Source organism: Mauremys reevesii, linkage group 2, assembly GCF_016161935.1.
Source record: "Mauremys reevesii isolate NIE-2019 linkage group 2, ASM1616193v1, whole genome shotgun sequence".
In the NCBI taxonomy this organism is placed as follows: Eukaryota; Metazoa; Chordata; order Testudines; family Geoemydidae; genus Mauremys; species Mauremys reevesii.
This window is the reverse complement of record NC_052624.1, coordinates 168,487,197-168,499,972: the sequence shown is the minus strand read 5'-3', so window position 1 is coordinate 168,499,972 and position 12,776 is coordinate 168,487,197. Positions and strand designations below refer to the sequence as shown.

Sequence of the window (12,776 nt, the reverse complement as noted above, 5' to 3'; positions counted from 1 at the left end):
TTTTTTGGGGGGGGGAGGCAGGATTGTTTTCTTTAATTTTGTTCAAGCTCTTCTCTGTAAGTAAATATGTATTTCTAAGTTAGTTAACTTTCAGCTTTTTCTGGTCTCACTATTCTCTCTCTTTCTTCCTGCTTCCACACTTCTTCCATCCTTTTTATTCACTGACTGATTAATTTAAAAAAGCTATCTGAATTGTAAACATGAATATATGTCTGCAGTCCTGCAACATTTTTCTGTGCTGACACAAAGCCCCATTACCCTCAAGTGATCCCTTTTCCTTTGTGTTCAGGTCTGCCCCAACACCATTTCCAGAATATGGGTAGAATTCAGCTTTATCTTGATCCCTCCTCTACTAAAATCTTAAAATATGCCTCAATCACTTCTCATTTAAACTGCTGGACGTTTCTTTTCTTTTCTTTTCTTTTTTAAAATGTTCTTCTCTAAATTTCTGGTCTGTAAACTTCACGTGGTCCACACTGCTAAACCAAGATGACGCTAATGACGAGAAACAGGACTACATTGCTGTCTGTCATCTTTCTTGGCTTTTTGTCTTTGCTAGATCTAAGTATATCAAATAAGATTTTAGACTAAAGAAATAATGGGGGATCTTACTGTGTGTGGATACAGTACTCTAAGAAACTAGTCTGATGGTGAAAAACTGCCTCTTCAGAGAAGGAAAGGGAGAACCTCAGTCAGCATTCAAAATCAAAAAGACCTTAGAAAGATGATTGCTCATACCACACAGTGACTGGGCAGAGGGAGAAAGCTTTCTTTTGTTCAAAGTCTGTATCTACCAATAAGCACCTCTCCAGAATTAAACATTTATTTTCTAGCTTTTAAAAATAATTTAATAAATCATTCAGTATCAATTTACTGAGACAGTATAGCAGATAAAGGTAAAATCATTTGGCACATCATCAGAATCTTATCAAAGCTTAAAAGACCTTAAAACATCTCAGAAAAAAAAAAGACTGCTCATCTTAAAATATTTATTTGTAACCTAAGCAATATAAATAAAAAACTATGTTTTGCAGCAAAGAACCAGATAATCTTGTATTTCCCATTTTTTAGAAGAACCCTTGCTTCTCCCCCCTTCCCCCCTTCGGTCTTGTCTCCAGTACAGACTTCCTTGTGTTTCCTTAAGACTTTGCTCCACCATCTTAGCCAGGTTTTTCAGTGGAGAAATGTTAACAGACACCGTATGTAATTTAGCTTCAAGTGTATCAAATCTTGATTCTAAGCCCTAGATACCAGAAAAATCATCTCAAGTGTTTATGTGTTGAAGTAGGAATAGCATCAGATACCTTAGGCTAAATTCAGAAGTGATACATGAGGTAGTGTAAGTTAGACTCCCTTAGACCTATTAACAACTTCTACCCATGTCTACACTACAGCCGGGATCGACATTCTGTGATCGATCCACCAGCAGTCAATTTAGCAGGTCTAGTAAAGATCCGCCAAATCGACTGCAGATTGCTCTCCAGTCAACCCCTGTATTCTACCCCGAATGAGAAGAGTAAGGTAAGTCAATGGGAGATTTTCTCCCGTCAACCCCCCCCCCGTGTAGACCCTGACCTAAGGTGTAACGACCTAAGTTACGTCGGCTACGTTATTCACGTAGCCAGAGTTGTGTAGGTCGACTTACCACAGTAGTGTAGACATTGCAGGGAATCCAGTTGCAGTATTCTGCAACAGTTCTGTAGGCCCCTTAATTGTCATAAAAGTATCAGTTAAGAATTTTTCTGAAGCCCCATCATTGTTTTTTCAGTCCTTTGAAATAGGGTAGCAGTCTTACATTACCTCCTTAAAACCAAAACTAGCAATATCAAGAATGCTTAACATAAACTGTAAACTTCAGAATGGGCTGTACCATCTCCTATTCATAGAAAAGCCTCAATATTCTTCTTGCTAAGAAAAGTAAGTCTTTTCAAACCTACCAAACAGCTAAATAACAATATTAAAATCCACATGAACCCCAATCATATCATTCAACTGAAGTTGAATAATATGAGCGTACATACAGTTAAGGAGTATGAGAAACACTCCATAAAGAGTCTTATCTCATTATTTTTCTTATCTTCAAAAACAAGAAAAAGGGAGTACCCAGAGGCACAGTTAATATCCACCCACTGTCAGGTCTCAAACTTTCTGTAACATTGCTGAAATTGTTTTTATCCATCTACATTTGGTCCCAGTTCAGGGGGAACTGGTGCTGACAACGGTAGAGAGAAAGGTGTATGTGTGTTAGAGAGAGAGAGAGACTAGACAAATTATGTTGAATTCATCCCTGACTGAATATATATGTTTGAAGGGGTGTGTTCAAAATAATGAGACCAAATTAATGTACCTTTAGATTGGATTGTTTTTAAGTTTTCCTGCTATTGAAAGGTTTGTCATGTTTTCCAAAAGGGGTACAGTCTTTAAAAGCCTGCTTTCTCAGTTGAGTTTGTTAAGGTCATGGATGTGTTTGCAACTTTTGTCCCTCTGCGCTATTCTTTTATGAACCCAAAAGATATTCTCTTGCTAACCCCCCTTCTTTTATTTTATTATGTATTATTTATATTTTACAGCACCCACAAGTGTGCTAGTAACTTATGTTCTTTTATACATTTCAATAGCCTTGCTCATAAAAAAATGAGCAGACAGAGCATGTAAATAACACCTTTCAAAGAAATGCCATGGTTATCTACCAGTGGACCTTGACTGTTCAAATTAAAAAAAAAAACAAAAAAACCTCTTATGAATGTCTATAATGGCCCAGCTGCTCAAATCCAAGTTTGCAATTTGAGTAAGCTGTGCTGTGATTTATGACACTTTAATGTGGGGATTTAGATTTTTGCTTGTCTGCCATGGGACACCCAATTTTAGTAAAGAGACAGCAGGGGGATGTCCACACCAGTAGCTCAAGCACAGAATAACTTTGCTGTTACAAATAAGCTTTGGGACTACAAAATCTGAACAATTTTGTATTTCAAAGTGATAACCTTCCTTTTTTTTCTTTTTCTTTTAAGCATGCCATTACCCAGTTACCAACATTTCCCCCCCCCCCCCCTCCATAGGTTAACTGGGACAATGTTGCCTAGAAAATTTAGGGCAGAGAGCATTCAGCCACTGTTGCTTGGGTTTGTGTGTGCAATCCTATACTAGGTTAATGTAGGTAATGTTTATAGGAATGTGTAACACCAAAACATAGCAAGCTGTCCTTGCAATTTGTATTACATTTCATTGGGTTTATGTTTATCTATTTTTAACCAATCCCTTGTATTTCCTTTTTCAAAACTTAATCATGAGAAGGCACAAAATATTTGCAGATTGGGATTCTGGTCTCTTGGGTGTCAAATGTACTGTAACTGATCCTTCCCCCCCCCTTCTAATTAGCAATTGAGGCATCATCTGAACTATTTGAATATTTGGTTACATTTTATGTCCCCTCCTAATCCTTTGGGGCCTAAGCGAAAGCCCATTGAAGTCAATGAAAGTCTTTTCATTGACTTCAGTGAGCTTTAGTTCAGATCTTAACTAAGAATCAAGATGGCTTCTACAACAGCGCAGAGTTTAAAATTAAAAACAGATAAGGAAAAGTGATAGTCTCCAAACATAATGGGCTTGATTCTGATCTTGCACTGGTGTAAAACAGGAGTAGAGTTGTGCAAATAAGGGTTTTTTGGTTTGCTGGCAATTCCAGGGTGGGGAAATCATTTAAGATCAGACCAAACCCAAACATTTTGGATAATTTGAGAAGTTGGAAAACATTGCATTTGGGGTTGAATGAAATGTGGTCAATCCAAAATGAAATGTGTCATTTAGATTTTGAGCAATTTGTACATTTTTGAATTTTTTAAATAAAATTGAAGGAAATATTGAAACAAGTCATATGGAAACAAAAAATCAAAATGTTAAAGAAAATGTTTAATCTTTTTCATAACATTTTTGGGGCTGTAAGGGCAGGAGCTGGACACAATTTGGTGAAAACAACATACATTCACAGACTGTTTTGGTATCGCCAAATATGATTTGTTGTTGTTTTCTGTTTTTTTGTTTAGGTGGTGGTAGTGGTTGTTTTTCAAAAAAAAAAAAAAAAAATTAGGACAAAAATTTTTACCCAGCTCTCATTAGGTGTAACTTCATTGAGGTCAATGGAGTGATACTGGTGAAAGTGAGATCAGAATCGGCCCATTGTATTTGTAAAGCGGTTTGAATATAAAGGGACAAATTCAGACCTAGTGTAAGCAGGCACAGCTCTGCTTTCAGTAAGTATAATTCAGTGGCCTTGTGCCTGTTTACACCTGATCTGAATTGGGTTCTGTAGGTGCTATTAGCCAGATTCTGACATTGTTGTTTACAGTGATCAATACCTTGCTCCTCAAGTAGTCTATAGTAGGCTATTTTTGGACTCAGGTACCACCCAAGGTGAGTAAGCATAGTAGAGCCCTCCCATAGCTAAGTGTTATCAATTTTTAAATTTTTATTGTCTCCACAGCCATTGCCACAGTTGAGCCATGCTCATCTGCTATCCTGCCAGCTTCCTTCAGTCTGAAGCTGACTTGACCTTGTGTCTCCTAGGCAGAATGGGGTTCCACAAGACTAGTTCAGTAATATATCTGCTGACACTCATAGTTTGCCTGGGGCAGATCACAGGTTTTGTAAACCCATCCGAGGGAACTGCTCTCCTGGCTGGTGTCCCGGGGCTGTTGGCAGGGTAGGTATCTGTAGCAAGGCTGTGAAATGAGCACATTTAGTTCCTTTCAGTGCTGCTCCATCCCAGCTGGCTGTCTCATTTTATAATAGCAGTTGCTCCCAGTCCTGCTCCTTGCTTCGCATTGGTGCTAAAATTGTAGACTTCAAACTATGGGACCAATCCTATTCTCACTTAAGTAAATGCCATTGAATTAAATAGGTGTGGGAGCAGTGCTTATATTGGCTATTAGCAAAGAAGACTATTTAAACAAGAAGTACTTGTACATTGTTCCAGTATGAGGAAGCAGACCATTACCTTGCTTAAATGTCTCCTCCAATTTACTGTGTTGTGTTCTGATGGGAAATACTTTTAATTCATCTGAAAAACAAGCTTCAGTGTAACACTAACAATATAGCCCGCTTATGTTGTAAAAATCTAGGAACTTAATTTCATGTCAGATGTCCATACAATATCTGGTGCTTTTTTCTCCTTATACCATACTGGATTTTAGTAGTATTCAGATTTCATTTCATCCCCAGAATACACTATAACTAAATTTGTTGGAAAACGCCATAATAGTTTGGCACATTTCCTCAAGCTTGTCTGTGCAAGCAACTGCATTCTTCGGTGGAGTTGTACTTTGGGCTCCTATTATGTCTCCACTAGAGTATATATTTTCTGGCTTCATTGTAGTTTGATACACTACAACAATTGTATACTGTTAGCTCTGGCTACAGGCATTATATCAAAATGCATAAATGAAAAAGTGAACTCAGAGGAAACTGATGGGGAAATAAGGAAACGATCCACACCTATGTAATAGGCAGTTTAATTCTAAAGGACTGATGGCACGGAATAATAAGGAAGAGGCCAAGAATATGACGACTGCTTTCAGCATTAGTTTTGAAATGCAGTATATCCTATCCTAATGGCAGGACCTCTGACCTTTTGTGTGAAGGGAGTAGTATTGAGATTCATCAGCTTAAAAACTTACCAAGTTCTCAGTTAAAATCTGTGACTCTAATGTTACCCTCAAGTTTTTCCCCCCCAAATGTTTTTCTTTATCTAAATTTTTCAGAACATCCAAAAATATTTATATATCTGGGGGAGAGGAGCCTGGCAGGGGAGTAGGTTGTTTTATTTTAAAAGTAGCATGTTTAAGGACCCTAGCTGAAATTTGCTTCACAGGAAAATACAGTAATTACAAACTTTTTTAATACCAAAAGTGAATGGTTTTTTTTAAGTTGTTTGTAAGAGAGGGACATAAATACAAGTGGCAGATCTGACCTGCATTTATGAATCCTGGATGCATTGATGGACAATTGTAGAAGGTAGAAATGAAAATTGGCTTCCCCTGCATTCTTCTGCAAGGCCTTGATTTAGAAAGATACTTAAGCATATGTCAATCTTAAGTGTGTGAGTGGTCCTATTAACATGTGGAATCACTGCCTAAATTCACTGTGGGGCATACCTTGCTGAGTGGAGCTAAAGGACAAATTCAGGAAAGTGAACAGCCAGCTGGTTGAGTCATCCATTTCTTCTGCCACTTTCAAAGAAAATGGGAGATCAGTTTTTGTTTTCAGCCTTTAAACTGGATGAGCCAATGAGTCAGAGCACCCAGTATTTTAAAGTGTGGGCATACTCTCCTGCCTCCATTTCTGAATCTATCATCCCACTTTGTAGGGACACACCAACTTTGGTTTTACCTTGGCAACTTAATTTATAAGGCGATAATGTTTGGTTTGTTTTGATGTCTTTGCTTCCTGACTGAAGACAGGTCTGAGGGGCAGCTTTGGTGGTGATCTCCTGAGCAGAGCAGGACAGGCAATTTAAAGTGTTCCAGCATAGTCTTCTAGAGCACTCGAACAGGGAAATTAATACTTCTCCCCTCGTCTTCCTCCTCCTTTAGTGAACAGCTCAATGAGGTTGAGGGGGAGAGGTGTGAACTCTGTATGTGAGATGACTCTGGATTGGTTTCAGAAGATCAGGCACACTGAAACCAAACCTCATCTAAAGAAAATGGGGAAGGCACCTTCCATCAACACACAATGACTAGAGCAAGCAGGAGATACCTTATTGCTCCAATAAGGATGTATTCTCCCCTTTAGTCACTCCTCTCCTACTTGGGGACAGTCAGACTTAGAGCCACCTTGGGGGCCAGGAGAGGAGCCATTTAAAGGAGGAGAGTGCTGTTACTGAAGGAACCCCAAACAGGTTCCTGCTGGCATCATGGGTCGCTCTTAGACTAGTAGATGATTCTGTTTCCACATCTTTCCTTGCAAGAGGATCAGGTTCAGTGCACCTGCTGCACTAATTTTGATCCTTGGAATATATCTTCAAGACAATCTTTGGCTTGCTAGCACTTGTCCCCCACATCATTAGTTAAGGAGGAGGCAGCTCAGGGAAAAAACTCTGCTTTTTGTTGCAGTGTTCCAGAACACAGAGCTGCCTGCTCTGCTTGGGACACACCAATATACCTGCCTTTACTCAGGAAGCTAAGGTGGTTCTGGAAGAAAAAAAATTCTGAAACGTGCACATTCAGTTTAGTGTGTCTGCCTATCAAGTGGAATTAAAAAGACAAGGTGAGTGAGGTAATATCTTTTATTGGACCAGCTTCTGTTGGTGAAAGAGAGACGTTTTTGAGCTTCACAGAGCTTTTCTTCAGGTCCTGAAGTTGGTCCAGTAAAAGATATTACTGCATCCATCTTATCTATTTAGTGTCCTGGGACCAACACAGCTGCAACAACGCTGCAGACTATAAAGTAGCATTGCAGGCTCCTCCCATACTAAAATGAACGCAATTTAAATCCCTATAAATAAATACAGCTATGAAGGAGTGGTTGGTATAGAGCGGGTCATGGAGAGGAAAACAAGAAAACCATCCTTTAAAACAAGTTAAAAATTTGTTTGGCAGGTAGTAATTGCATTGTGTTTATCCAGGCCAGGTTTGGTTGCCTAGGAAATCCTATTTAGATTGTAAAGAGTCAGTTTTTTTTTAGTATTATTATAATTTCTCTTTATTAAAATGCTGAGGCTATATGGAGAACTACTTTTTGCTGAATATTTATTCATTTATTGTTTCATTTTCCTTGCAACAAGAACAGCAAATGCTGTGATTTGATTTTTAAAAATACTGTCTAATTTCATGTAGCTTTTTTTAAGCATCTCAGTATCCTCAGCTGTTGTGCTGTATGGTAACTTACAGCAATATCCCCCAATGAAGAGCAGCATATCTCCTGTCCTCTGTAGCAACAGCACATTTGGAGGAAGGTGCTTCCTTTTTCTTCAGTGGGCGAAGAAAACAGCTGTCACAAAAGCTGTGCTAAATTAGGGCACTGGCCCTTTCTATATTGATACCAAGTAAATACTTAACATGCAACTCTGGAAAATGGAGCTGGCAAACTCTAGCAGAATGTTTTCACATCTTCCCTATGCTAGAACAACATGAACTTCCTGTTCTCTAGGGTGTCAACACTCTCCCTAAGTTAACATGCTGCTCTATTCTTGGCTTCTTTCCTTTAGGCAAATACTTTCTATGTCCAAAATGATTTTAAAAAGCTAGTTCTTTCCTCTGTTTCAGACTACCCTAGCACATATCATAGCCAGCAACAGCAAGAAGAATGGTACAAGATTTGTGACTTTATCAGCAACAAGTGCCAAGACAAATGATGTCCGAGATGTTATCAAGCAAGCAGAGAATGAAAAAAGACTTCTCAAGAGGAAGACCATCCTCTTCATTGATGAGATTCATCGTTTCAATAAATCTCAGCAGGTACTGCTCCACCTGAATGTCAGGAACAAAGTTCCTGACAACATATTACTTGCTTAAAATGTATGTACCTTGGTGCTGAACAATAAATGTTTTTTTACCTTTATATTTTAAGTCACTGCTTGATATATTCAGAAGCTTTAGTGTAGAAGTTAAAAATTAAATTAGGTTTCTAATTTAAGAGTCTCAGTTGTGTATTGTGTGCCTTTCAGGAACTTCAGTTCAAAACCAAATCAGCTTTTGTAGAAGTTTTACATGCATTGTCACATCTGACTCTTTTTTTTTTTGCCTGAAATTTTACTTCTTTATAGCTGTATTACAACTTCACTTCTTCTATGTATCTGCCTATTAAGAAGAGCCTTCATTTCAGTGATAACATTATTCAGTTTTCAATTAAGAGCACGTCACTAGGAAGCCTGCAGACATTCCTTGTTTGTTTTTTGTTTGTACATACCCACTCTTCTCTATTGAGAAAATAAAGCGAACCAAGACATGAAGTGTATTTATGAATAGTACCTCACCACAGCCAATATGAATTTTTCCTTTCCTATCATTTCATTTTTTCATTTATTATTCTTAAAACTTTACTTACTTCAAACTCAAACTTCAGATGCCCTTAAAAAAAAAAAAAACAAAACAATAAGGCATCAAACAATAGGGAAATACAGAAAATGGAAATTTCTTATAGAAATTTAATTAAATGTTTTAGCTGTTTTTTTTTTGTTTTTTTCTTTAATTTTTTCTATTTTATTAGATTTTATAAAGAATTATTTATTATTCCAGATTAACTTTCTAAAAAAACTAAAAAAAATAGAATGTTGGCTGTTAAATACTTTTCCATAAGGGCAGCTTTTCATCGTATCTGCTGTCTGCCTAACGATAAAACAGAATCACAGTACTAAACGGTAATGACTTACATTTTCCTAATGCCGTTCTTTTCAGTATCTCAGTTCATTCTTGGAGAAAGGACAGGTTATTAAGGTGAAATAACCATCATGCACTGTTTGAATGGAATGAATTCATTTAGGCAACTAGCTGATGAGCTCTCTTGTCAGTGAGCTCGTAAGGCATATCAGCTGGAAGCCTGGAGAATAGCAAGCCATGAAAAATGTACTTTAAAATGCCTAATAACTACTCACTTGGGATGGTTCAGGTTGTCGTTGATTAAGATCAATTTTTTCTGTTTCCCTCCCATGTTCAGGACACTTTCCTTCCTCACGTTGAGTGTGGGACTGTGACGCTGATCGGGGCAACCACCGAAAACCCTTCCTTCCAGGTCAATTCTGCTCTTCTGAGTCGATGTCGAGTTATTGTTCTTGAGAAGCTCTCTGTTGAGGCGATGGAAACGATTCTGATGCGGGCTATCAAGTCCTTGGGGATCCGGGTTTTAGGCCAAGATGAGCAACACACTAGTTCTGCGAATGGCAGCGACAGCAAGAGCTCTGAGTAAGTACTCTACGAACTGCCATGTGTTAACACACACGACCCGAGGAATCCATTGACAGGCTGCCAGAGAGAGCTGGGGGTGGGAAAGGAAATCTTAACCACTCCTAATAGTAAAGAAAAGAAAGTAGCAACATATGTTGGATGCTAGCGGGGGAAAAAGAATACAAAGCATTAGCTACCGGTGGATCCAAAAAAAAATCCTACTGTCTGAATTAGTACAGAGTTTTATACTTGGATTTGTCGCTTCTGACTCACCCACAGGATATGTAAATCTGTTCTGCAGCTGAGGCTTTGCTTTGGAAGCTGTAACTGGGTCCTGTCATACCCTCATGCAGTACTTTTTGTTGTTGGTTGTAAAAGCATCATATTACTGTGAAGTGGTAGATAGGGCATCACATGTTACTTATTTTGAGCCCACCAGCCAAAAAGCTCCTGTATTTTGCATAACTTGTTTGAATGAGTTGGAGAGGGAACCTTTGTGAACCTATACAGCAAATGAAGTTGCTATATACCACACACGACTTTATCTCGTCACTTCACACAGTGAAGAGATAAAAATATTAATAACTACTTCCTGTTTCCTTCCTCTAATTGTTCAAATCAATCACATTAAATTAAAGCCATGCTAAAAGTTTGGTATCGTACCTGAGAAACTAAAATCACAATTTCTTCTGAAGTTACAATGGGGATTACAAGTATTTCTGAGTGAGCTTGAGGGTAAAAAGGGTAGAGAGGAGTGTAATGTCAAACATCCACTTTAATAACATTTTCTTGGAAAATAAACTCTCTATTGTGCTCCCTCTTCCCCACACTGATTTGCAGTCATCATTTTAAAATGGGCAACTAATGAATTCAAAACAGTGCACAGCTCTGTTTAAATTTCATGTTTATTTCATTTGTTTCCATACTACTGCTTAACTGTGTTATAATTAAGAACTTTGTGTGTTCTGTTGTATTACGTGAGCAATGTGGATTCCTATATTGTACAGCTTAGAGCAATGAATGAGGGAATTCTGTTACATTATTTAGGGCACCATTCCTGACATTGTTTGTTGCTTTTATATATTACACAGGGATGTGAATTGTAGCCTGGAGGAGGGAGGGCTGCATGTCAACTTTAATGTAACAGCACAGCTGTGTTTGTGACTACACCCTGACTGGGTTTTGGAGGCTTTGTATATGGGATTAAAGTACAAGGCATAGTTTCAGTTGCATTTGGTGAGGGTTTAGGTTTCATTTGACTCCATATCTGTAACTGTCCACTAGCTCTGGATGAATTAAGCAGCACAAAGAGACAGATTTCTTTTGACTAGCATAGTTTCAGGAATTTGTCCATAAGGGACAGTGTCTCCAACCAGTGACAAAAATGAGGGCCCAGCTTTTTTAAAGTAAGGATAGAACTCCAGTTTTAAAATTTTCTTTTCTTTAGCTCTTTCCTGGTGTTTCCTGCTTGTCTGTCTGACAAATGGTGCTCTTATTGGTCAAAAAAATATCCTTTTATATACATCTTGTCTCTTACCTTTGGTTTGTCTTTTCTTTTGTTTGCTTTTCTGCTATCCTTCTAATTCTCTTCTTACTGCATGTTCCCTCTTTCCCCCTACCCCAGCCACTTTCATCTCATCTCTGCTTGTCATTCTTCTCCATCATCAATCCCATCACCCCAAAATACATCTAGCAGTAGATGCAGCTAGCTGATAGTTCATCATGCTGCACTGGGAGATAAGCACACGAGTTTGGATACAGTCCCAAGGCCTAAAAAGTTTTCTGTGGTGTTTTATTTTCATATAAAATGAAGTTTTCCTTGAAACTGAGGGATGAAGGGGATATATAGATTAAGGCAGAATTTCCCAAAGTGGTACATGCCCCCTGTTCAGTGATGTGACGGAGTAGTTAAGGTGCACAAAAGATGTATAAATTAAAGGGTCATCTTCTTAGTGTATACGCAATGTGCCTCAGGTGGCACATGACCAGGATTCATTACCGAATTTGGTTCACTGTTTGGATCATTGGCTTTCCCAGCTTGGGCAGGTACTGATGGGGAGTGCGACATGAATGCTCACATCATATGCTGGACTTCCTCTTGCCCTTTAGCTCCGGGGTTCTCAACCTTTTTCTTCCTGAGGCCCCTCCCAACGTGCTATCAAAACTCCACAGCCCAGCTGTGCCACAACTGTTTTTCTGCATATAAAAGCCAGGGCCTGCATTAAGGGGTAGCAAGCAGGGCAATTGCCCAGGGCCCCACACCACAGAGGAGACCACAAAGCTAAGTTGCTCAGGATTTGGCTTCAGCCCAGGTGGTGGGGTTCGGGGTCCCTGGTTGCAGTCCTGCGCAGGAGGGCTTTGGCTTTCTGCCCTGGGCCCTAGCAAGTCTAACACTGGCCATGCTTGGCGGACCCCCTGAAACCTGTCTGCAGCCCCCTAGGAGGTCCCGGACCCTTGGTTTAGAACCACTGCTCTAGCTGAAGGTACTCTGTCTTCTGGAGATGGACTGCCTCCTGCTGCGGCAATGGAAGTGCCCTCTGAAGCTCCTTGAAGGATGTCCCAGTAAGGTTCCCTCCAAATTCCACCACCACAAAACTGTATCTCTTTAATACAAATTTTAAAATCCACTTTGGGCCATAAATGACCCTTAAGAAATAAAATTGTTGTGATTATAGATGAGGGTGGTAATTAAAGCTTAGGAACATCTTTTCATTCTCCTGCTAGCATTGGATAGAATATTTAGTATTGGGTAGGAGCCCGGGTCCTAGTGTAGAACTTGTTCTTCTGGTCCAGAGGTAAGAGTTCTACCAACTGATCTATATTGTTACCCCCCGTTTTGATTATGAGCATATGCACGCAAAGATACAGTATTTGGTGACAAGGGAGGTTGGTGATGGGACA

The 12,776-nt window shown here is 39.1% G+C and overlaps 1 protein-coding gene across 1 annotated transcript in view; it reads left to right on the top strand.

Moving 5' to 3' along the window:
• WRNIP1 (WRN helicase interacting protein 1) overlaps positions 1-12,776 on the top strand; it is a 29,004-nt gene that overhangs the window by 2,028 nt on the left and 14,200 nt on the right. Inside the window, exons 2-3 of the mRNA XM_039523884.1 lie at positions 8,259-8,450; positions 9,649-9,893. Coding sequence (XP_039379818.1) covers positions 8,259-8,450; positions 9,649-9,893 — 437 coding nt within the window. The remainder of the gene's footprint in view (positions 1-8,258; positions 8,451-9,648; positions 9,894-12,776) is intronic.